Source organism: Heteronotia binoei, chromosome 5 (genome assembly GCF_032191835.1).
Source record: "Heteronotia binoei isolate CCM8104 ecotype False Entrance Well chromosome 5, APGP_CSIRO_Hbin_v1, whole genome shotgun sequence".
NCBI classification, from domain to species: domain Eukaryota; kingdom Metazoa; phylum Chordata; class Lepidosauria; order Squamata; family Gekkonidae; genus Heteronotia; species Heteronotia binoei.
Genome location: NC_083227.1, coordinates 150,568,889 through 150,595,240, shown reverse-complemented (window position 1 = coordinate 150,595,240; position 26,352 = coordinate 150,568,889). Strand labels below are relative to the sequence as shown.

The 26,352-nt window shown below is 45.1% G+C and overlaps 1 protein-coding gene and 1 non-coding gene across 2 annotated transcripts in view; both read left to right on the top strand.

The window, feature by feature from the left end:
* Positions 1-5,946: 5,946 nt before the first annotated feature.
* The window catches only part of UBTD2 (ubiquitin domain containing 2), a 96,359-nt gene continuing 75,953 nt past the window's right edge, over positions 5,947-26,352 (top strand). The window contains exon 1 of the mRNA XM_060240588.1: positions 5,947-6,137. Within this exon, the coding sequence (XP_060096571.1) occupies positions 6,068-6,137 (70 nt within the window). The 5' untranslated portion in view covers positions 5,947-6,067. The remainder of the gene's footprint in view (positions 6,138-26,352) is intronic.
* Positions 26,083-26,157, top strand: TRNAS-GCU (transfer RNA serine (anticodon GCU)). Its single transcript has one exon. It is a non-coding gene; the product is annotated as a tRNA-Ser (tRNA).

Below are 26,352 nucleotides of genomic sequence, written 5' to 3'. Positions count from 1 at the left end.
ACTGTAACTGGCAATTGCAGTAAAAGTTAAACTAACCATGCTGGCTGTTTAACATCTGTGGTAGTTAAGGAAAGTGTTAGCTTTGAGTTGTGATACTTTGTGAATTCCAGAACATTCGCTGTATTAGTCTGTTGTACAAAAGCAACAGCATCCTTGTGCATATTTTAAAAATACATTTATTAGGCATGAATATTTTTGTTGGCCTGAGAATGAAATAGCCCAGCCCTAGACAATGGCAAACCACCCCATTAAAAGTCTGCCATAAAAACGTTGTGATGCGATGTCACCCCAGAGTTGGAAACGACTGGTGCTTGCACAGGGGGACTACCTTTTAACTTTTTTTTAACGGAAAATAGCAAGTATGTATACATATAGGTACAGTGATGGAAAAGTACAACCTGTTGGGATTATAGGACAAAGAAAATACCAGAAATTCAATATAGGATCCAAAGTAAGTTATTATGGATAATATGGAACGGACTGCAGAGTAGGTACACATGGTGTTTGGTGGATTTCAAAGGGGAAATTTATATGATGATCATATAGTTGCGGACAAAAGGACAAAAGGAGATTGAGGAAGAATCGCACTGCTACAGCACCAACCCTAAATCAGACTTTTCCCTGCAGCCACTGTGGCCGGACCTGCCTGTCCCGCATTGGTCTTGTCAGCCACCAGCGAGCCTGCAGCAGACGTGGACTATTGCACCCTTCTTAAATCTTTGTTCGCGAAGCCAAGCCGAGAGAGATATAGTTGCACATGGCCGTTTACTGAACTTGGACACACCTGTTTGGATCATGCTTCCCTGAGTTCAGCATCAAGTTGTAAGGGTTTGGGCTTTTTAAAATTATGATCTCACAGATCATTACCATGTTTGGTTTCAGAAGGGGAGCATACTTTAATTTCTCCATGTTCTTTGCTTTAGTGGCATGAATCTGATATTTCCTTTGCCAATATGATAATTTCAGAACACAGCACCGGTCACAAGGACACCCCCCCTCCCCCGCGCAGGACTACTGGGGAAGTAATTTCTTTGGCAACTGGGATGACTCATGAAATAACTGCAGTTGCTTAAGTTTCGGGAACCGTCATGTGGTTGTATGAACATGCAGGATTTTCTTTTCAGATCCGAAGATAATCTGCCACTGAAACAATAGCTTGGCAATACAGTGGTTCAGAAACTGTCATCCAGGGTTATTATTCTGTGGCGATATCCTGTCTACCCAGTTAAATAATTCTCAGGTGGTTCAGCCTCCTTAGTTGCCCCTCTCCAATCGTTCACTCTGATTTTCATCTGAAACAACATCTTTGTTACTGTTCATTGTTCAAGGATGAAGGGGTAACGAGTCAAGAGTCTCTGCTCTCTCAGATGTTGCCGATACTTTTAAAATTCACCTTACTCTCGTTCATCTCTTGATGTGTAAACTCATTAGATGTGGGTTTTGGAGTTGTCACCCCAGCATAAGAGTATGTTTAAGAGCCTTTCCAAGGGAAGACACCAAATCTAATTTCCAGTAGTCAGTATTCTAAATGGAAAGAGAGGGAATCACTGAACACTGATACATGCACAACAGGCACCACATGGAAGCTATTACTGCTGTGCCAGGGCCTTTTTCTGGAAAAAGAGGTGCCAGAACTCTCAAGAGGAAAATAAATGAGAAACAAACGGGTGCCCCTCGTGAACTTTTAAACATTTTTGAGAATTTTGTTTCCATGAAGAGGTTCTGGATCTCTGTTCCACCATGTTCCCCCCAGGGAAAAAAGCCTTGATTTCACATGCTTTTGGTTTGAGAGGCAGCTGGATTTGTCTGCGCTGCTGACTGGTTTCAGGTTGTTGGGGTTTTTTGCTTTGTTTATGCAACTTTTTCATGACTGGTCTCTGGTTATTGGTATGTTGTACTTTTTCATTTTGGTATTTTTTGTTATATTAATACATTGTCAGTCTCCTTGAAAGTCCTACATGAAGGGAAAGGTTGATAGGCATGTATATAAATAAAATGTAGGGTTGCCAAGTCCAATTCAAGAAATATCTGGGACTTTGGGGGTGGAGCCAGGAGACATTAGGGGTGGAGCCGAGATCAAGGCTGTGACAAGCAAAATTGAACTCCAAAGGGAGTTCTGGCCATCACATTTAAAGGGACGGCACACCTTTTCAATTCCTTTCTTCCATAGGAAATAATGAAGGATAAGGGCACCTTCTTTTGGGGCTCATAGAATTGGACCCCCTGGTCCAATCTTTTTGAAACTTGGGGGGTATTTTGGGGAGAGGTACTAGATGCTATATGGAAAATTTGGTGCCTCTACCCCAAAAGACAGCCCCCCCCCAGAGCCCCAGATACCCGCGGATCAATTCTCCATGATTTTCTATGAGAATAAATCTCCATAGGGAATCATGAGTTCCTAGCAGACATTTCCCTCCCCTCCCCCTGCTTTCTGATGACCCTGAAGCAGGGGGAGGGTCTCCAAACTGGGGGATCCCCTGCCCCCACCCGGAGATTGGCAACCCTAATAAAATGCTCCACACAGGCAGTCATCATACATACCAGAGGCATTCTCTACTGCACCATCACAAGCCTTCAGAACTAGAAATGGCATTGCCATGGAGAACAATCTTTTTTTTTTTTTAATTATATCCTACTTTTCTCTCTAATTAGAACTCAAAATGGCTTATCACCCTTCACTTTATCCCCACAGCAACCTTCTGAGGTAGGTTAGACTGAGAAATTGTAACAAGGCCAAGGTTCTGGTAACAAGGCCAAGGTCACCCAGAAAGCTTCCATGACAGAGATGGGATTTGAATCCAGTTGTTATGGGTCCTAGCTCAACACTACATCCACTACACCATGGCAATTGTTAATCCCCATTCATTAGGGTAGGCAGCTCCTGGTTAGGACATACATGATACCTTTTGGGGTAGAACCTGAAGATGGTAGGGTTTGAGGAAGGGAGCGACTACAATGGAGTATAAATGGCTCCATAGAGTTCACCTTCCAAAGCAGCCATTTTTTCCCAGCTGAACTGATCTCTGTCATCTGGAGATCAGTTGTAATCCCATGAGATATTCTGCTGCTACCTGAAGGGTGGCAACCCTACCATTCCTTCAATTAGTGACTGCATATAAATGCCATGCCACATGCCCACAGCAGCCACAGGGAGTAACCTAAAGTGGCTTCCATAGGGTGGCACTTTATTGTCACCAGTTCTGACGGAACCTCATACCATCCAGATCCCGGCTCTGCTCAGACATAGCACAAGACCACAGTTTAAGTATGGTTAATTTGTGAAACCTGGATCCATTTCTTGGACTATCATTCAAATTCTGGTTTGCTTTTGCAAGTGCTGGCTTCATTGTTTTTGTTCTTCCCCTGCCTCTAAAGCAGTGCATTGTGATGCGGGGGGCATCAGGAAGATGTCCACATTCATTCATTGCAAAAAAAAAAATGTAGTTAAGATCAACTGTGGTTAAGTTTCAGATCCTAACTAACCCCATCTCTCCTTTGCTCTGAGTAAACTTATGCCATAATTATACATGTATTTGTCTTTAAGGCGTCACAAGACTCTTGTTATTTAGGCTACAGCTCAGTAACATATCTACCCTTTAGAACCTAATGAACCATAGTTAAGGAAGTGTTTTGCATTTGGTTGAGCACATTAATCAAATTCAGTTTAATTAAACCATGGTTTCACGTGACACCTGAACCAAACCCACGACAATGAACTCAATGCAGTGAGCTGCATGTCAGTGCATTGAGTGCAGAGTATCCACTACACTACATCCACTACACCATGCCACTATATAACCCTGTTTCCCCCTTCCATTCCAGTGGAAGGGGATGTAGAGGCCTGTGAATGATTCCCATGTGTCCACTCAGTCTCTGCTCAGTCAAGCAGCATCTCTAAGTTCATATTCCTTGACTAGTGCAAGTTTATTGTCCCTGGCCGCTGGCCTTCACAGTTGAAACGCATTTGAAATATTAAAACATTCAAAACATATTTACAAACAGAGTTAATCCTTGGCTAAGCCTCAGAGGCATCTCCATAGCTGCATGGAAACAATGTCAGATGCACCTGGACACTACTCTTCTTGATTTTAAAAGTCCTCCATTCTTGTCAGATGTGTAAAGATTGACTACTTTGTTTTGAGAAAGAACTTTCCAAAGTGTTCGAAAGAGTTCTCCTGTTCAGAAGACTTACTGAATGTAGCTGGGGAATCTCAGATACGGCATCTTCTATAGAATATAAGAGCCACAATATTTTTAAAGTTCCAAGGCACAAGCTGGACTGAAAGGGATTCCTGTTTGTGATGACAGGATGAGGGATGATGAAGTTGAAGATAACTTACTCCTCAGCTTGGAAGGTTTTGGAAGAAGTCTTCTAGCTCCTTCTGGTCTCTTATGGGTGCTACCAAGGAGAGAGACTAAAAACATATTTTTTTGAAAGCGGGGGGTGTCTCCAAAGAGTGGTGATTCTGTCAACTCTGTCAGCGTTCTTTTGAATTTGTCTTTCTGTGAAAGGAAAGGAGCCACGTCTGCGTGTGGAAAGGAAGTTACACTCTTGCCACTCTCTAGGCATGATAAGGCAGGAAGGAGTAATCGGTACAGATTCCAGATTGTTCAGTGGACATTATTTCGGAGGAGTGTAGGGTTGCCAATCCCCAGGTGGGGGCGGGGGATCCCCCGGTTTGGAGGCCCTCCCCCCGCTTCAGGGTCGTCAGAAAGCAGGGGGAGGGGAGGGAAATGTCTGCTGGGAACTCTGTTATTCCCCATGGAGATTTATTCCCATAGAAAATCATGGAGAATTGATCCGTGGGTATCTGGGGCTCTGGGGGGGTGGGCTGTGTTTTGGGATAGAGGCACCAAATTTTCAGTATAGCATCTAGTGCCTCTCCCCAAAATACCCCCACAAGTTTCAAAAAGATTGGACTAGGGGGTCCAATTCTATGAGCCCCAAAAGAAAATGCCCCTATCCTTCATTATTTCCTATGGAAGGAAGGAATTGAAAAGGCCACCTAAGATGTGAAATTCTTCCTCCTTCAAGTTAAAACGCAGTCCCTTTCAATGTGATGGTCAGAACTCCCTTTGGAGTTCAATGTTGCTCGTCACAGCCTTGATCTTGGCTCCACCCCTAACGTCTCCTGGCTCCACCCCCAAAGTCCCCAGATATTTCTTGAATTGGACTTGGTATCCCTAAGAAGAGTGACTTTGGAAAGACTACACTCGTGCGCGTCCTCGGTCTTTCTTCACGCTGGAAAAGAAAGGGGAGGCGGTACGGCGAAGCTCCTCACCGTCTCTAGACACAGAGCTTAGGGTTGCCAAGTCCAATTCAAGAAATATCTGGGGATTTTGGGGGTGGAGCCTCAGCCAGGAGACCTTGGGCGTGGAGCCAGGAGACATTAGGGGTGGAGCCAAGATCAAGGCTGTGACAAGCATCATTGAACTCCAAAGGGAGTTCTGGCCATCACATTTAAAGGGACGGCACATCTTTTCAATTCCTTCCTTCCATAGGAAATAATGAAGGATAGGGGCACCTTCTTTGGGGGCTCATAGAATTGAACCTCTTGTCCAATCTTTTTGAAACTTGGAGGGGGTATTTTGGGGAGAGGCAGTGGATGCTATACTGAAAATTCGGTGTCTCTACCCCAAAAAACAGCCCACCCAGAGCCCCAGATGCCCACCAATCAATTCTCTATTATTTTCTATGGGAATAAATCTCCCTGGGGAACAACAGAGTTCCCAGCAGACCCTTCCCTCCCCTCCCCCGCTTCCTGACGCCCCTGAAGCGGGGGGGGGGGCTCCAAACCGGGGGATCCCCCGCCCCCACCTGGGGCTTGGCAACCCCATCAGAGCGGCTTCGCTGGAGCGGGTGTGATTGGCTGGGCAGCGCGGCTGTCGCTTCCCTCGCTGGGCGGGCGCAGGGACGCGGGAGGCGGGCCCTGAGAGCGGCGCAGCGAGGAGGAGGGGGCGGCGGCTCCGGAGCTAGCGCGCCTGCCCGGCCAGTGGCGGCTGCGACGGCGGCGGAGGCGCTCGGGTGGGCAGGAGGAGGGTCTCCGGGCCGGGGCGGCCGGGCCCCATGGGCGGGTGTGTGGGCTCCCACCACGACTCCTCGGGCAGCCTGAACGAGAACTCGGACGGCACCGGAGGTAAGAGGCCGGGGGGCGGGGAAAGGGGGCGAGGCAGCGCGGCGGGCCCTTCTCCTTTCGCCGCCCTTCCTCTTCCCCGCCGCCTGCCTTCCTCCCTGCAGGTCCCTCTTTTCAACTTTCCCCAAGTAAAATGGTTGCCAGGCGTCCGCCTTGTAGCATTGCATGCGCGGTGGGTGGGTGGGTGGGCTCTGGAGCGCTGCTTGGGGCAGGGGTTGCAGGGGGGCTCCTTTCTCCCTGCAGCTCTCAGTTCACCCGCGTTGTCTCCAAGATCTGCAAGCTTTGGGGGAAAGAAACTGGGATTTTGTTTTTTCTCCCCCCGCTCTGGTCGTCTCCTTGTTGGGCTTTGCTTAACTCGAGGTTCTGCAGGATCTTGCAAGTCGTGGGGAAACGAGTTTTCTCGCGCTTGTGGCTTTCCTTGGTTCAAACTTGCTGTCTAGCACTGCACGGCGCCTGAAGCGTGGAAATGTTGTTGTGGCAGGGGGGGTGAAACTCCTCCTGGGAATGAATGTCCCTCTTCTTTCAGTCGTTTAGTTAGGCCTGTGTAATTGAATGTTTTTTTGCCTGTCCCGCGACTTTTTTTTTTCTTTTGGCGATCCAGGGCAGTGACAAAAGGGTTGCGTTCTCTTGGTTGAGAGGTTTGTGTCTTCTGCCTGTGGGAAAAAAAATCACTCGCCTGCTACTTGTTAATTTTCCTAATTATTTCCCTGTGCGCTTAGGATGCTTTTTTTCCTCTCCTTGTCCTGATTTAAATGGTTAGAAATACAATAGGACTTTTATTTATTTATTTATTTGTTTTTATTTATTTGGGATTTATATCCCGCCCTTCCCACGAATGGCTCAGGGCGGCTTCCAACAATTAATCAAACTTAAAAGTAAACAATTTCAAATATAAAACAGTTAAATAATTTAAGCAGTTAAAACATTAAAACAGAGTAATTTTAAGTTTTTAACTTTTTAAAATTAATTTATATTTGTATTTATATTGTTGACTGATTTTATCTGTTATTGTGATATCATGATATCGTATCATGTTCTGTAAGCCGCCCTGAGCCTGCCTTGGCGGGGAGGGCGGGGTATAAATAAAAACTAACTTACTTACTTACTAAGTAGACATCTTTCTAAAAGGGCAAACAATGTGGCAAAATCGTATTTGCATGTAATAACTAAAATAACCATTTTTTGAAGTATTTTTCTTTGCAGTGTCTCATTACTCGTAGATATATACACCTTGCCTTGTTTTCAGCATTTTGAAGAGTAGGTTCCATTGTTAGGTTCATTTTTTATACACCAGGGTGTTATGGTTCATAAAGCTACTTTATAGAATAATTGACATTCAGGGATGATGTCTTTATGGGATACATTTCTGAGTTATCAACGTTGCATGGCGTGCAGGGGTGGCCAATGGTAGCTCTCTAGATATTTTTTTTTGCCTACAACTCCCATCAGCCCCATGTAGCATGGCCAATGGCTGGGGCTGATGGGAGTTGTAGGCAAAAAGAACAACTGGAGAGCTACCGATGGCCACCCCTGGTATAGTTATAGAACTTCCATTACAAGAGAATGGATTTCAGTACCCACATTCACCTGAACTTGTAACATTTGAAAGGACCAGCTGAATTAGGTTATCAAAACCAAGGACAATGGAGTATAATGTAAAATCAACTGGACTTGAATAAAATTCATTGAAGGCTGTGATACATTTGAAGCCATTAATTGGCCTGGATGGTTTATCATGCTGGTGTAATGTCACCCATTGTTAAGAAACTACTGCATGCTGCCTTAGCATTATGAGGCAGGCAAGGTCATAGAAGAAACACCCTAAACTATGAAATCCCTTGTTTTTATTTTATCTATGTGATCTACCCATGTTAGTACAGGATAAGAATTAACCAAGACAGTTAATATACTTAAGCAGAATGTATTGTTATTGCAGTATCATTATACTCAGTGGAAGTGGAAAAATAGAACAATTTCAGCTGGATAGTGTCAGTTTCTTATCCCAAGTTTACTTATTACTATCTTATACCTATCTCTATACACATGGTATATCACTGTATATTTTGGGGCAAATAACTTACTCTGTCTGGCAAGCCTGCTGGATTTTCTAGGATGGCCATCTGTGGAAATCACATACTGGAATGCCGACTCGGGCTCAAAGGATTAATACACTTAAAGGTATTTCACTGGAATCAGATCTGAAATGATTTTATTTTAATTATTTGCTTCTCAAGCCTGATTTCTGAGTTCACGCATGTTCTTACAACTGTGTGTAGAGTAACCCATTTTGGAATATTTAACTCACTTTTTAATTCATAAAACCTAAGCAGTTATTATTGGGCTAGTCTGCTCAAAATAACTTTTAACATACCAGTCAAGATGTCGAAGTACACCTTTCCCTTATTTCCCAAATCTGTAATCTTTATAAAATACGTGCCTGTGCTAAAGGAGCAGTCTTTCAAGGGAAGCTAGCAGAAGCTTGAAGTTTCAACTGGGCTGCCCAGAACAAAAGTGCACGAGTGCTACTGAGGCTAGGCATGACAACCCACTGGATCTGCTGTCTTTAATTTCACATACTGTGCTAGTTTGCAGAATATCAAGTTACCTGCTCCTCTAAATTGCTACAACCAGATCTTAAACATTAGGAAAACATTTTAGAAGCAGCTCTCGAATCAGAAGCAGGGATCACTCACGCAGTTGTACGCAGCCCAGAGGTAATGAGAAGTTATTAGTGTTCATTAAATCACCACTGATCAATGCAGTTCCTGAAAATATTCCTTTCTCTTTTAGTACTTCTGTTGAAGACACAATATACTGTAGTCTTTGAAAAGTGTCAAAATCAGCTGGATGTCATGGCGCATATGATAAGTATGTTGGAGTACATATGGCATAAATATATCAGGATACTTTGGTATCATTTGCTCATCTCTAAGCATTTTTCCATTATAGAAATGAATACTACTGGATATCTTACAGGAGGGATGAGGAGGTAACTTGTCCAGTAGGAGGGAAAGAAGAGCACAGGGCTAATATTTGTATGCTAGATGGCTTTTTGTTGGTAAGGGTGTTAAAAGTTGTCTACTGTCATTTTGTCTCACCTGGTCTGCAAGGGGAGGAGCTTCTTCCAACTTAGTCACTTGGAGTGCTTGCTGTTCTGTTTAGCATCAGTTTCGTTTGCAAGGAGGCTAAATGCTGCGCCTGATAGTCACATAGACATAAATTTGGCTCCTATCCCCGTGAAACTACATATGTGGTTATTAATGTTACATTTGTATGAACTGTTGAACTGACAAAGTTTTGTCAGTCTGGCCACTAAGTGGACAGGTTGAGTGCTAAAGTGCCAGCTGCTGGGCTTCTTAACAACTTGTTATCTTTGTAAGCTTTACCATATGTTATGCACTCCTTTCTTGCTGTGCTTTTACTTTTGTCTAATGTGGCACTGTTTGGTTTATTCTGGCATTGCTTAAATATATTAGCTGCTGAAGTGGGCAGTGTCCTAAGTTTTGTGATCGATTTTACTTTCCATTTGGATTTTTGTTGACAAATGGATTGCTGTTGTTTTGGATTTATTTCCTTTAGGATTCACATATGTTTACTTTTCTTTCCTCAGAATTCACCAGTACTTTATTTGTGTAGGCTGGAGATTAGATTGCAGACTAAACTCTTGCGCTGTGGCTACCTTGCTGCTGCTCTTTCTGATACATTCCTCATCCCTGTTCATAGTACAAAGCTCTTCACCCATTCAGTTACGTGTGCAGTCATCATCAAGTCTCCTGAAGTACCTCTAGATCAATTATGGGTATTCTGGAAAATTAGAATTCGAGCATTTTCCAGTAAATTATCTGATGCCCTAAATATTAGTTACCATATTTATTTTGACTTGCAGCTAGTAGCACATCATTTTAAAAGTGCCTCTTATTAATTTTATGCCATAATGCCAACAAATTGACATATTTGATTATGGGGTAAAGTAACAAACCAAGTGTGGTTTAAATGGATTGTCCACATATTAAATTTGTTTGGAAATTATTACACCAAACAAACATTGCATGGTTTGCTGATCTATATGGTTGTTCAGTCAACTATTTATTTATTTATTTGATTCGATTTATATCCCGAACTCCCCACCGAAGCAGGCTCAGGGCGGCTCACAGTATAAAACCACAACAAACAATTAAAATCCATACATATTATGAAATCACACATTCAGTAATTAAAATAGTCAGAATAATTTGGTGCTCGTCTCGTTGATGTTATATAATTTCAATGACGACAGAATTTCTGCAATTTCCCTACGATACAAGGCTCAGCGTCAGTTGAAAGCCAACTGGAAGAGAGTGGTCTTACAGGCCTTGCGGAACTGGGCAAGGTCCCGCAAGTCCGTCACTTCCTCTGGTAGTTGATTCCACCAGTAGAGGGCTGCAATCGAGAAGGCCCTCTATCTAGTGGTCTTTAATTTGGCCTCCTTTGGCCCAGGGATTTCTAATAGATTTCGAAACCCAGATCTAAGTACCCTCTGGGGAACATGTTGGGAGAGACGGTCCCTAAGGTAGGCAGGTCCTAGGCCATACAGGGCTTTAAAGGTGATAACCAGCACCTTCTACCGAATCCGGTATACTATTGGCAGCCAGTGCAGTTCCCGCAGTCCCGGCTGTATGTGCTCCCACCTGGGAAGCCCCAAGAGCAGCCTGGCTGCCACGTTTTGCACTAGCTGTAGTTTCTGGATTCGAGACAGGGGCAGTCCCAAGTAGAGGGCATTACAGTAGTTCAGTCTTGAGGTGACCATTGCATAGATCACTGTTGCCAAGTTTCCGCATTCAAGGAAGGGGACCAGCTGCCTCACCCACCTAAGATGGAAAAATGCGGATTTAGCAGTGGCTGCTTTCTGGGCCCCCATTGTCAAGGCAGGCTCCAGCAGCAACCCCAAGCTTCTGACCTTGTGCGCCATTGTCAGTGGCGCACCGTCAAATTCTGGTAAGGGGGTTTCACTGCCCAGACCACCGCGACTCAGGCGGAGGATTTCTGTCTTCATTGGATTCAGCTTCAAGTGACTCAGCCTAAGCCATCCTGCCACAGCTTGCAACGCCAGGTCCAGATTTTCTGGAACACAGCCAGGTCGGCCATCCATCAGCAGATAGAGCTGGGTGTCATCAGCATACTTGTGGCAGCCCAACCCATACCTCCAGGCAATCTGAGCAAGGGGGTACATGTAGATGTTGAACAACATCGGGGAGAGCACCGCCCCCTGAGACACCCCACAATTAAGCGCGTGCCTCTGGGACGACTCTCCCCCAATCTCCACCCTTTGTCCCCAACCATCTAGGAAAGAGTACAAGGCCAACCCCTGAATCCCTGCATCAGGGAGGCAGTGGGCTAGCAACTGATGGTCGACCATATTGAACGCAGCCGACAGATCTAACAACATCAGTACCGCTGAGCCGCCTCGGTCCAGATGCCGCTGGAGGTCGTCCACCAGGGCAACCAGCACTGTCTCCATCCCATGACCTGGGCAGAAGCCGGACTGGTGGGGGTCTAGGATGGATGTGTCATCTAGAAAGCTCTGTAGCTGTAGCGCTACTGCCCTCTCAATAATTTTACCCCGAAAGGGTAAATTCGAGACCGGCCAGTAGTGTACCAACTCGGCCGGGTCTAATGTAGGTTTTTCAAGAGAGGGCAGACCACAGCCTCTTTAAGAGGCACTGGAAAAAGCCCCTCAGAGGGGGGCCAGGAATCCTGTAGAGCCACTTGGAACCGCTTAGGTTCCATCAGGCTCCGCGGACGAGCTAAAATATGCTCACCGCCTAAACGGGCTTGGGGTGGGACATCCACACGAGCCTTGAGGGCATAGTGGTCCGACCATGGCACTGCTTTGGCAGTAATATGGTCCATTAAAACTCCCACCATATAATATCTCACTTCATTGCTTGATGTTACGTTAAGACCATAACAAAAAAATTGCAAGTGAAATATAGCCATTGTCCTGTAATCTGACTGTCCAGAACAAAATCAATGTATATGAGATAACTGATTTGTTCAGCACTACCAATCATATTGGGCACCTATTATGAGTTGGAAGGGCACATTAGCATAACATAACAAGGGCTTTACTTTTCAATCCCTTTCCTCTCTGTCTCTGCTGTCTGTTCTTGGATAGCCTCTCATTTTCTGAAAATGAAGATAGATAACACTGAGGTCATTATTTTCCCTCAGCCTTCTGTCTCTAAATTGGCTATGTGGTTGTTGGCTCCTCCCCACAGTCTCATAGCCTTCATGTTATTTTTGACTCTTCACTTTTCTCCTCAAATTAGCTCTGTTGCCAAGAGTGTTGTGCTGCTGAAAGTAAGTGTGCTATATAAATAATCGTTGTGAGCCTAAATGTACTAGACTCCTGTAATTCTATTTGTGTAATTTCCAGGGCAAGATTATTAGAATTGGCATAACTCTGCACAATTGTGGATTGTGGAGATGACCAGTTGTAATTTTTTTTTATTTGCAGAAATACTTGCAAGTAATGAGACAAGCCAAGTTGATGGCTTTGCATAAGTCTCGTGCTTTAGACTTTCTAAGGGTTGGTAAGTTTCTGAGCCCCTGCAACAAGTTATGGACTTTTCCTGCCCCTTTCCCCTGTAACTACAGCAAAGGAATGTGTGAGGTAATAAAAGGCAGCAACCTTCTGCCTTTCATTTTGCATTATGCTGTTCATTTTCCTGCTACCTGCAGTGAGCATTTTCCCTTTTTCTCCCCCCCCCCCTTGTGCGTCTGGTTGTGGGCCATTCTTGCAATAATTGTATAGGGCTGACATCTAGTGGGACATCTGGGTTTCCAGCATCGGAAGCTGACAGTTATGTCCTAAATGGGGCATCTGGGTTTCCAGCATCGGAAGCTGACAGTTATGTCCCAAATGGGGAGCCCAGAGGAGTTGTGTAAAGAAATGTGCTTTTACCGTTTGATTAGCAGGAGGCCAGTGTATGGACTTGCTGATCCTGGAATGATTCCCTTTTTTATAGTGAACTGATAAGGGCATTGCAGGGAAAGTGGATGAGAACCAGTGTTGCGTAATGGTTAGTGAACCAGTATTCGTCAGGTTCTCCCTCTGTCGGAACCTGGGAGGGGCCGAGCGACCGCTCCAGGACGGATTAAATCAGGAACCAGGCACGCCTCAGACTGAGCGGGGGAGGTTGAAGGTTGCTCCTGTCGTTCGTTCCGCGCTCTCTCTCTGTACCTTGTGAACCGACAACACCGAGCTCTTCCTCCCCGGCGTGCTTGAATGGTTCCTTTTAAATCTCGTCCCTTGCGACCCCTGCCCCCTCCCAGCTGAACTTCCCCACTTTTATTAAGCCCAGCTGTGTGCGGTTGGCCGCTGACAACGTTTTGGCACCAGAGGGCGTCTGAGAGTTCTCCAGCCATCCGCTGGAGACCTTCGATGCTGGACTCATTGGCCCTCGGGCTGGAGGCTTGCTGGGCGTCTCCCGGCGACTCTCCCGGCAACGGTGGCAGCTGGCAAGAGGCCGGAGGCAGGACGCTAGGCAAGCCCTCCGGACGGTGTTGTGTAATGGTTAGAGGCCCAGTATCAGATCCTTAGTCTGTCATAGAAACACGCTTGGTGGCCTTATGCCAATTACACACTCTCAGCCAAACCTACCTTGTAGGTTTCCTATGAAGATAAAACAGATGAGAATGACGTAAGCTGCTTCCTTCCCCATAGGGAAAAAGGCAAGGTTTAAAAGAAGTAAATAAATATCACATTCGTGGATATGCACTGTGGGGGTTGGAAATACATAAAATGTTTTTTGGAATAACTCCAAAATGTCATAAATTTGTCTTTAGGAAAGCAGAGTCCAAGAGAACCGGAACTTTATTGGTGAATTTCTGAATTTGGAGCTTAGTTGTAAAGAGCACAGTTTCACCTGAAGTGATATTAACGGTAAAGCTTCCTGCTGGTGCTCTGTCTAAGAGGCTGTGGGAAAATGGACCTGTACCCTCAAGTGTCAGTGAAATTATGTAGAAAGGCTTTTAAAAAATTAATTAGTGTGTGTGCACACTAGGCCAAGTGGCGAAGAGCTGACAGTCTGGGCCACACTTTTCCTGATTTTTAGCTGTTTGACTATGTTTCCTAATGATAGCTGAAGTAGCAAAATATGTTGGAGCTGTAAAATGCCTAAACGCTGTTTCTAATATGCTTCTATTTGCAATTAAATGTGTTCATCTTTTAGGGTGGTTTATACAAATGTGTCTCAGAACAGCAGCTGTGCATTATTTATTGTAAAAGAAACTTTCCACAGTAGAATTACACACAAGCATTACTTTTATGTTTTGGGGTAATGCCGATTGGCCTATAGGATGGCTTCTGTTGTTTCTCTTGAGCAGTTCTCTGTATGCGTTAGTATGTTGCCTCATCAGTAGACACCATTCTTTTATGCTATTAAATGATTTAAAAATTCTTATTTCCCTTTAGTCTGCAGGCTCCACCCGAGCTATGCTTCCAGTAACTCCAGTAATTGCTACGTGTACTCACTTTTTGCTTTAAACAAAAGAAATAAACAGTCTTTTGAAGTCTGGTGGGGAATTTCCAGTTCTGAAAGCAGTGACATTTTCATTCCGTTGTTAAGTAGATACAACGAAGACAAGGAGTTTTAAAGGTTTATAGTTATAATAAAAAAATATTTCACAACTTCTTGTTCTCTTCATGAACTGAATGTTTAAAAGCAGTGACCCACTTTCTGCTACAGAAACTGTGTTCCTCCTTATGTTAACAGTGAATAGCACTACATGAGATACAAATTACTGCAGCATTGAGGCTCTTATTGGAGAACCACTGCAGTTTTGCAGAGGTAGCCTAAATGAGTAAATTGCTTAAAGTTTGTGCAGGTGTTCTAGCAAGGAGGTCAAAAGTGATCTCCAAGGCAAAAGTAAACATTTCAATAAGTTTTGTGTGTGTTAAAAGAGAGGTTACGGCACTTGAAAAGTAGAACTATGCCCATTGAAAGCGTGTGTAGTTTGGAAAAAGTTCCTTAATAAATAATGTTTTAAAAGTCTGCAAATAATATAGGTAAGTTCCTTTCCAAAGTAATTTGTCTGGTTGACTGCAGCTTTTTAGTAGTAAAGATTACTTTGGATTGGCACATCAGGCTGTAATAACCGAAATGAAAATAAGCACAATAAAATGTAAAATAAAATGGGGATTAGATATTAGTACCTGCTGGAAACTGACCAAGTTTCAGGTATTACTGAAAGAAACGTTGGATCTTTTAATTGATCAGTCTAAACAAGTCAGCTGTGTAGGAATAAAGTATATATTATTTAAAGCTGATTAAAATTTGAGAGGTACTGCTGTCTATCGACACTGTGGCAGGATAACCTCTGCCAGAGCTATGGCGGACCCAAGGCCATGCTAGCAGGTGCAAGTGGAGGAGTGGGGAATCAAACCCGGTTCTCCCAGATAAGAGTCCGCACACTTAACCACTACACCAAACTGGCTCTCCTGCCACTGGCTCATTACCACTGTCTGCTAATATTTGCCCCAGTAACCCTTACATTCCAAGTTTCCCCGTCTCCTCCTTTTAGGCAAGCAGTGATATAGGGGAGATTGTTCCTCCTTGCAGGGGCATAGTTATGCCCCCCCTCCAGGACTAATCCCAGAGGATTCTCCCAACTTGATCTGCATACTGAAGATAGCTGAGGATAGGAATGAGTAAGGTGTGGGAAGTGAGCCTCATCTGTCAGACCTCAGTCACACAGAGATACAGCTGTAGAAAAATCCAGACATATATTTAACAGCATCTGGCAGGACTAGAACGAAGCTATATGAATAGGGTGTCCAGCTCCCTCATTCTGATAAAAGCTCCTTTGCAAGCTACAGTTACAGACGGCACAGCAACAGGTAGAGCTGTCACAATCACTGTGTGCTAACGAGGGATGGTTGGGCTGGCTGAAGAGCTGTTAGAGCATAGAGTAATGGTGCAAGACAGGCTGGGACAACAAAGTCGCCAATTCCACAGCAGGGCAGCAAGGTCTATGCAGTTGCTGATCACGCTACAGGTTTGGCAGGTGGTTTGCATTGTACTGGAAATGGTGTCCTGCCTAGCCCCTGCCCTGTTGGATGACTGCCTGTACAGATTAAAAGAGATTCAAGGATGGTGACAAGTGGTGTATTGGACTGGTAACAAAGATCAAGGGACGGCTAGGGTCCTGTACATGGTGTTCAGGCAGCATTTGGGGTCCCTCCGGTCCACCTTGGAAGGGGTCTCCATAATAATAATAATAATAATTTTATTCTTATATCCCGCCCTCCCCCGCCAAAGCGGGCTCAGAGCGGCTTACATGACATGGTTTGCACCATGATTGCACTAAAATCCAGTTATTACAATAAAAGACAATTAAAATAGTTAAATACATTCAATTAAATTAAATAAACAATTAAGGTTATTAACAGCTACAAAATAAAGTGCCACAGTTCAATATATGTATAAGATGGCTAGGTGTCATTTCCGGGTTGATGGGCTCCTCCTCTTGTGGGACGTGGCATAGCCACCGATCCAGCACTTACTGATCCATTGCAGGGAGTTACAATGAAACTTTGTACACCTGGAAAGTAATAGACAACGTTAGTTTTCTGCCAGCCTTAACACACCCCAGACTGCAGTTATGCTGGCTCCCCAGTAGTAGGCTTTTGGCACAATATTGTGCTACGCCCCCCCCCCCCCAAGCAGGGAAGAGACACAGGAAGCACATCTGCCAGACCCTCCCCCTCAACATACATACATACTGCTAGAGACATTTGCAGGATTAAGGATGGGGGTGGTAAATAAAGCGTAGGTGCAATGGGCACTGGTTGTAAAAGTCCTGTTTTTAGAGCTGCAGTCCACCATCCTTGCTTATCTGTGTGGGATGCACTGTTCTTACATCCCCCTGTTGTGGGAATGGAGTATCCCCTTTGCTATCTCTGTACAGAGATGGGCTGCCTGTAAGGGTTCTGAACGGAGCAGTTTTAGGAAAATGCAACTTTTGCTTTCTCCTTGTTTGCACTAAGTGCTTTTTCAGTGAATTTCCCACCCCAGAGTCGAAGACTCTTAAATGTGCATGACACACTCGTGCCATTCACCTTTTCTGATCTATGTCCTAGCTGGGGTTTATGTAGTCCTGGGTTGTGTGTGTGGCTGTGATAGGATGTGTGGTCTTGGTTGGCATCCTAAACTACTCCAGTGGGGGAAGAGGTGGAGGGCACGGGGTAACTTTAGGCCTGCATCTGGAGCAGGCTTAAAGGTCTAAATGTCTCACCCTCTGGCTGTAGCTGCGGTGGTGTCCCCAGGGTCCCAGCCCCACCTATTTACCGTATTTTTCGGACCATTAGACGCACCGGACCATAAGATGCATCTAGTTTTTGGAGGAGGAAAACAGGAAAAAAAATTTTGAAGCTGTGCACCCAGATCTAGGCACCTTCCCCCTCTCAATCCTGCCTCCGATCCCAGCCCTTACTAGAAGCAGCAGCTGAAGCCTGGCAGACAGGCACGGAGGAAGCCCCCCCCCTCCGCAAACCCAGCGCTTCGCGAAGCGCTGCGTTTGCGGAGGGGAGGGGGCTTCCTCTTTGCCTGGCTTCAGCTTCTGCTGATAGCAAGGGCTGGGATCCGAGGCTTGGCTGCCTCCGAACCCAGCCCTTGCTATCAGCAGAAGCTGAAGCCACGCAGACAGGGACAGAGGAAGCCCCCCCCCCCTCCGCAAACCCAGCGCTTGGCCAAGCGCTGCCTTTGCGGAGGGGGGGGGATTCCTCTCTGCCTGGCTTCAGCTTGTGAAGCCATGCAGACAGGGAAAGAGGAATCCCCCCCTCCGCAAACGCAGCGCTTGGCGATGGGGGCGGAGGGAGCGATCTCGCTGCTTGTCTCCCAGCCAGGCACGCAAGCGTGGGGCAAGCACGCCTGGCTGGAAGACAAGCGGCGAGATCGCTCCCTGCAAAGTGCTGGGTTGGCGATGGGGGCGGAGGGAGCGATCTCGCCGCTTGTCTTCCAGCCAGGCGTGCTTGCCCCGCACTTGCGTGCCTGGCTGGGAGACGAGCAGCGAGATCGCTCCCTCCGCCCCCATCGCCAACCCAGCACTTTGCAGGGAGCGATCTCGCCGCTTGTCTCCCAGCCAGGCACGCAAGCGCGGGGCAAGCACGCCTGGCTGGGAGACAAGCAGCAAGATTGCTCCCTGCAAAGTGCTGGGTTGGCAATGGGGGCGGAGGGAGCGATCTCGCCGCTTGTCTCCCGGGCGCTGCAGGCCCCTCCCCCCCTCATCTTTTAGTATTCGGACCATAAGACACACGCACTTCCCCCCCACTTTTTTTTGGGGGGGGGGAGTGCGTCTTATGGTCCGAAAAATACGGTACCTTCAGAGCAACGTTCCTGGCCCCACCAAACACAGTCCCCCATCGCCCCTGAGTCCCTTGGGCAGTGTCTGCCAGCCAGTGGCAGTCTCCACCATGGGCCTTGGCCAAAGCTGAGAAGCTGCATATTTAACACCGGGAGTGAGAGGGGACAGGCCGTGGTCCCAAGGGAAGGAGGGAGGGCAGCCAGCTTCCTTGCTCACCCACCTGTGGGCTTCTGTGCAGCTCCTCCTCCTTGGTTGGCAGCTCTCATGGTTTGTTCTGACTGCCTGGGGCATCTTGGCACGCTTCTCCCCCAGCAGCAGTGCCCGTGTTGCCAGCCACCCTTGGACACGTAAGGTGGCCCCTGTGCATACTGCCCCTGCTCCAGGAAGGGCCCACCTTGGTGCTTGGCTGGCCCACAGGAGGAGGACACACCTCAAGCTGCAACCACCCTTCTCAACATCAACCTGACCTGGGCCTCCTTGGGGGCTTGCTCAATGCCTTGGCCCCTGCTGCACATGTCTGTGCTGGCTGCCATTATCGTGGCCACTCATTTCTCTTTCCCTTGTGGTGGGAAGTAGAACCTGGAAAGGAGGGGGGTGAGATGAAGTCTTGGGCTTCCAAGGAGGGGGCTTCTCTGTAGTCATCCTTAGCTCCTTACATGGCGGGGGACTGCATGTCTTGCAACTGTGCTCACCTTGCCCCCCTCCCAAGCAAAGATCCTTGCTGTGTTCCCCAGCAAACTTTAAGTCCTGGGCATGGCCCTGCCCACCTTGTAAATTGGTAAGATCAACTGCTGCCCATACCTGAGAATTCTTTGTTGTGGCTCCCACCCAGTGAAATAACCTGCCTGTTGAGGCCAGGAAGTTTCCCCAAACTGCTTTCATTCTGAAGAATGTATAAACCAGAATTGGTCAGGAAAGTTGTTTTAATGTCTGTGAAATTTTTAAGCAGTTTTCATTATGTTTGTTGTGAGCATCATAATTCACTGGTTTGGAGATGTCTTTATTAATACGAAATATTTGATGTGAATGCAATAGCGGCAAGAAATTAGCTCTTCGAAATATGTTCATGTTTGTGCAACAATCAAATGTCCATTTTTGGTTAATACAATTTTGCAAGAACAAAACAATAAATGTGCACAAGGTGAATTATTTTGTGGTAAGATGATTAAATGTGACTTGCCCTTCACACACATCTCTCTTCCAGCTGTGAAGTTTCCAGGCATCTCCTAAGTAAACAGGACCCATTTTACTTATATAGTTATAAGACCAACAATAAGGGGCCACAGTGGATGGGAACTCAAATGAATGAAAAGGCTGCTGCAAATATAAATTCACAAAAATCACAGAGTAATCAAATTAATATAATGTCCATTCATCCATCATTTAGTAACAATGTCTATTTTAGTTACAGCCAATCAATAACTATATATATCATATGATTATCATGTCTCATAATAGTGGTATTCCAAGAGTAAGGTAACTCCCTTACAATGGGTGACTGTCCTCAGTGGTGGCTTTAAAAATATACAAGGCAAATCCTGTTTTTTAAATCCAGTGCTACTAGAGCAAGCTTGCAGTCACAATATAATCAGCTGACTGGCGATCAATGTTGGAGCCAGTTTCAGAGTCTCTCTCTGAAACTGATTTAGGAATGGAGCAATATTCTCATAACCTGCAAACCTGCATTTCAGAGACCTTTGAGAGAGAGCAGAGAAGCTCTGAGAGAGAGCAGAGAATAAGTGCTATAAGGGTGAGGTTTGACTTTCGAAGCAGCTGGAGTAGTTGCTGAGAATTTCTGAGTTTGTGTGACTGCTGAAAATTCTGAGTTTGTGGTTGCTGGGGAACTGCTGCCTGTTTGGTTTGAGTGGGCTGAAGGTGATTGTTGCTAATTGATTAGGAGTGGCTGTGTTCCCCACCCTCTTTGCATTATTAAGCTGTGCCTTGCCAGAGGCACAAGCCGAAGGGCGAGAGCTAAAGGGCTCTTGGCCTGTGGCTCTTCGCCTGGGGGCTGTGTAAGGACCAGGAATCCAGATCCCTATTTTCCTTGTGTTCCCAATGAGGTAAGTTGACCCTCCAGAAGGGGAGCCACATAAACAAACAGGATTTAAAAGGGGACTGTTTATTTTTTAAAAAGCTATCATGAAGGTAGAATGCCAACAGGGGGGTGGGGGTTTTCCAGTGTTTTGCACTGAGTGTCACATGTATGACTATCTGCCCACAGGACAGAAGTCTTGGGTGTGTTCTCGATGCAAGGAGCTCCTGGTCCTCTGGGAACGAGTTCGTACCCTTGAGACCGAGGTGAGTACCTGGAGAAGCAGAGACAGTCAGTTAGGCACTCGGAGAAGACTCTTGAGGACATATTAGATGAGCCGCACTCTGAACGTGGCAGCCCCGTTGCTGCCAGGGAGCATGAGGGAACAGGGCACCGTGCTGAGGATAAGGGGAATGTGCCCTCAGAAGGGACCTCTTCTTCAGTTGGTGAGCAGGTATCCTTTCGTGCCAAAGAACCATCCCTGGGCAGGGGCGGGGGGGTCTTGGTAGTTGGTGATTCGATCCTTAGGCAAGCAGACAGCTGGGTGGCAAAACCGTGTACTGACTGTATGGTGACTTGCCTGTCTGGTGCGAAGGTAGCGGACATTACACGTGTTGTAGATAGGCTGATAGACAGTGCTGGGGAGGAGCCGTGGTTGTGGTGCATATGGGCACCAACAATGTGGGGAAATGCAGTCGTGAAGTCCTGGAGGAAAAATTTAGGCTGCTAGGCCAGGACCTCCAAGGTAGCCTTCTCAGAAGTGCTACCTGTTCCACGTGCAGGGCTGGAGAGACAGGCACAAATTAGAAGTCTCAATGTGTGGATGAGACGATGGTGTAGGGAGGAAGGGTTTAAGTTTGTTAGGCACTGGGATGCTTTCTGGAACAAGCGGGAGCTGTACAAAAGAGATTTATTTGTATAAATAGAGAGTTGTCCCAAAAGACCAGCACAGCCACGTTTAATTTTAAAAGGGGTAAATTCTCTGAGATGAGGAGGCATGTGAAGAGGAAACTGAAAGGAAAGGTAAATACAGTCAAAACCCTTGGGGAAGCTTGGAGACTATTTAAAACTACAATCCTAGAAGCTCAGATAAAATATATACCACAAGTTAGGAAAGGCACAAACAGGTATAAGAAAAGGCCTGCATGGTTAACAAACAAAGTAATGGAAGCTGTAAAAGGTAAGAAGGACTCCTTTAAGCGGTGGAAAGCTAGTCCAAGTGAGATTAATAAAAGGGAACACAGGCTGTGGCAAATCAAATGCAAGACTGTGATCAGGCAGGCAAAAAGGGACTATGAGGAGCATATTGCAAAAAACATAAAGACCAACAAAAATTTCTTCAAGTATATTAGAAGCAGGAAACCAGCCAGGGAGGCAGTGGGGCCCTTAGATGACCAAGGGGTAAAAGGATTACTGAAGGAGGATAGGGAAATGGCTGAGAAGCTGAATGCATTTTTTGCCTCTGTCTTCACTGTGGAAGACGAGAAGTGTTTGCCCGCTCCAGAACCACTTACGTATTTTGGAAGAGCTGTTGAAAGACCTGAGTCAGATTGAGGTGACAAGAGAGGAGGTCCTACAACTGATAGACGAATTAAAATCTAATAAGTCACCAGGTCCGGATGGCATACATCCAAGAGTTCTGAAAGAACTGAAAGTTGAACTTTTGGATCTCTTGACAAAAATATGTAATCTTTCATTGAAATCTGCCTCTGTTCCTGAGGAATGGAAGGTAGCAAATGTCACCCTCATCTTTAAAAAGGGTTCCAGAGGAGATCCGGGAAATTACAGGCCAGTCAGTCTGACTTCAATACCGGGAAAGTTGGTAGAAACCATTATCAAGGACAGAATGAGTAGGCACATTGATGAACACGAGTTATTGAGGAAGATTCAGCATGGGTTCTGTAAGGGAAGATCTTGACTCACTAACCTGTTACATTTCTTTGAGGGGGTGAACAAACTTGTGGACAAAGGAGACCCAATAGATGTTGTTTACCTTGACTTCCAGAAAGCTTTTGATAAAGTTCCTCATCAAAGGCTCCTTAGAAAGCTTGAGAGTCATGGAGTAAAAGGACAGGTCCTCTTGTGGATCAAAAACTGGCTGAGTAATAGGAAGCAGAGAGTGAGTATAAATGGGCAGTCTTCGCAGTGGAGGACGGTAAGCAGTGGGGTGCCGCAGGGCTCAGTACTGGGTCCCATGCTCTTTAACTTGTTCAGAAATGATTTGGAGTTGGGAGTGAGCAGTGAAGTGGCCAAGTTTGCAGATGACACTAAATTGTTCAGGGTGGTGAGAACCAGAGAGGATTGTGAGGCACTCCAAAGGGATCTGTTGAGGCTGGGTGAGTGGGCGTCAACATGGCAGATGAGGTTCAGTGTGGCCAAGTGCGAAGTAATGCACATTGGGGCCAAGAATTCCAGCTACAAATACAAGTTGATGGGGTGTGAACTGGCAGAGACTGACCAAGAGAGAGAGCTTGGGGTCGTGGTAGATAACTCACTGAAAATGTCAAGACTGTGCGATTGCAATAAAAAAGGCCAACGCCATGCTGGGAGTTATTAGGAAGGGAATTGAAAACAAATCAGCCAGTACCATAATGCCCCTGTATAAATCGATGGTGCGGTCTCATTTGGAATACTGTGTACAATTCTGGTCACCGCACCTCAAAAAGCATATTATAGCATTGGAAAAAGTGCAGAAAAGGGAAACTAGAATGATTACAGGTTTGGAACACTTTCCCTATGAAGAAAGGTTAAAACGCTTGGGGCTCTGTAGCTTGGAGAAATGTCGACTGCGGGGTGACATGATAGAGGTTTACAAGATTATGCATGGGATGGAGAAGGTAGAGAAAGAAGTACTTTTCTCCCTTTCTCACAATACGAGAAGTCGTGGGCATTCAATGAAATTGCTGAGCAGTAGGGTTAGATTGGATAAAAGGAGGTATTTCTTCACCCAAAGGGTGATTAACATGTGGAATTCACTGCCACAGGAGGTGGTGGCGGCTACAAGCATAGCCAGCTTCAAGAGGGGGTTAGATAAAAATATGGAGCAAAGGTCCATCAGTGGCTATTAGCCACAGTGTGTGTGTGTCTGTGTCTGTGTGTATTTTGTCCACTGTGTGATACAGAGTTTTGGACTGGATGGGCCATTGGCCTGATCCAACATGGCTTCTCTTATGTTCTTACGTTCTTTAATAAAGTAAAAAATGAGTAACACCTTAAAATGGAACACATAAGCCTCTTCTGTTTCCGACTTGAGTTTCTTGTTAATTTCAACCAGGCAGGGCATTCTCCTTCCAGCAAAGTTTCTTGTTAATTACAGCTGGGTGTGGCGCAGGAGGGTGGATGGATGGATTCTTCTGACAAGTACCATGTACATTGAGGAAATTATTTTGGCTTATTCTGAAAAGGGTTTTTAAAAAAAAAAAAAAAAAAGATTGGATATCTTTGTTCCTATCGGATTTCTTTTCTTTCAAAAAACCCCTGATTAGGAATTAAAACATCTGGATTGGTCCTTATATCTTGGAGATTGGATTGATTTCAGATGCCAAGTGAGAATAGCAGACATTGGTAATGAGACAGGAAAACTAGTTTTCAGTTCAGTCCAGGAAGATGCATTGTCTTGAGCTTCATTTTCAACTATAATTCAACAGTCACGCTTTCTAATCTCCCTTTGAAATTCCTTTGTAAGAGCACTGCTCCTCTTAGGTAAGCAATTGAATTTGTGGTTTCTAATGTCAGACTCACATCCATTCATTCTTTGCATCCTCCTGGATGGAATTGAGACCTAGGTTTCCTGTCTCATTACCAATGCTAGTATCTCCACACCTACTACCCCTCTGCATAGCACACCTAATCCAATCAAACCTGCTATTGTCATTCATCTGCTATTCCCATCCTTCATATGAAATCACCTTTATAAAGTGTATATCTCCCGTACCTTGTGTAACATTTTATGACATGCATTACCCAGCCCAACAAAGTGGCATTTATGTCAGACCTAACCCTTGTAACAACTGAGTTTGACACCTCTGGGTTTTCAAGGCAAGAGACATTCACAGGTGGGTTGCTGGTGCCTGCCTCCCCATCCCGACACAGGTATTCCTTAGTATCCAAGTACTAACCAGGGTTGACCTTCCTCATTGCTGAAGGAGGAAGAACTTAAAAATATTGGTAAAAGAATTAATACTCCCTTTGAAAAATTGGTGAAAGAGTATAGAGAAGATAAGTCAAAAATAGTTTCAAAATTGTATAAGATTTTATTAGGTACAGGGAAATCCCTGAGAGAATTTATGAAGGAACATTGGGAAACAGATATTGGAGATAAAATTTTAGATGAAGATTGGGAGAGGATGTTTAGATTACCTCCCTTTGTTACAACATCTAGGTTAGTGCAGGAGCAGGGATTGAAGATGATACAGAAATGGTATTATACACCCATTAAGATGTATTATATTTCTAAATCAGGGAGTAAAAATTGTTGGAGGAAATGTGGAGAAATTGGAACTTTCAGTCACATGTGGTGGGATTGTCCCTTAGTGAAAAAATTTTGGATGCAGGTTGGCATAGAGATGACAAAGATTATGGGATGGAAAATAAGTATATCCAAAGCAATGGCAATTATTAATTTGGATGGTGTGGGATTAAGATCAAAAGAGGATAGTAAATGGATTAATTTGATGTTAGTAGCAGCAAGACAAGTGATAGCAAGGAATTGGAAAGAAGCTGAGGAATTGACAATTAATCACTGGAGGGATAGAATGAATAATATAATTATTTTGGAGTATTTAACGATGAAGATACGAAGAATGAACGGATTAAAGGTTAGGGAACAGGAGGAGGGGTGGTTTAGGAAGATGGTGAGATATTTGGAAAAGTTTAAACAATTTAAGACGATTGGTTGGTTAATAAGAAAATGAATGGATAAGATGTTTAAATAGAGTGACGGAGTTGTATTTGGACGAAATGTTAATAGTTATTAATTTATGGAATATTATAATGTATCTATGGCCTGGGATTCTCACAGAGGTGGATTGGTGGTGGAATACATAACAATAAAAATTTTTATTAAAAAAAAAAAAACAAACCAGGGTTGACCCTGCTTAGCTTCTGTGATCTGAGATCAGGATAGCCAAAATCCTGCTTGCTGAGAAACTAGGAAGGAGTTCATTCATGCCCTCTGCAGGTGTAATATGAGATTTAATATTCAACTCAGCTGTGTAGTTGAAGATTTCTGCAGGTCTTTTTTTTTTTTGTTAGTCAATGAATTCTGTCACAGTTGCCAGTGTGTTGTTAAATGACGGATTTAAAATCAGATTTAATTCTACAACTTTTATTAATACATTCCATATAATTTAAGGCAATTGCATTAAGGCAATTAGGGGAGGGGCGGTGGCTCAGTGGTAGAGCATCTGCTTGGTAAGCAGAAGGTCCCAGGTTCAATCCCCGGCATCTCCAACTAAAAGGGTCCAGGCAAATAGGTGTGAAAAACCTCAGCTTGAGACCCTGGAGAGTTGCTGCCAATACTGACTTTGATGGACCGAAGGTCTGATTTAGTATAAGGCAGCTTCATATGTAGGAGGGATGGTGGCTCAGTGGTAGAGCATGTGCTTGCTAAGCAGAAGGTCCCAGGTTCAATCCCCGGCATCTCCAACTAAAAGGGTCCAGGCAAATAGGTGTGAAAACCCTCAGCTTGAGACCCAGGAGAGCCGCTGCCAGTCTGAGTAGACAATACTGACTTCGATGGACCAAGGGTCTGATTCAGTATAAGGCAGCTTCATATATGTTCATATGCATACAACAGGCTCTTCACTGAGTATTCTGGTGACACTTTTTCACAGATAATAG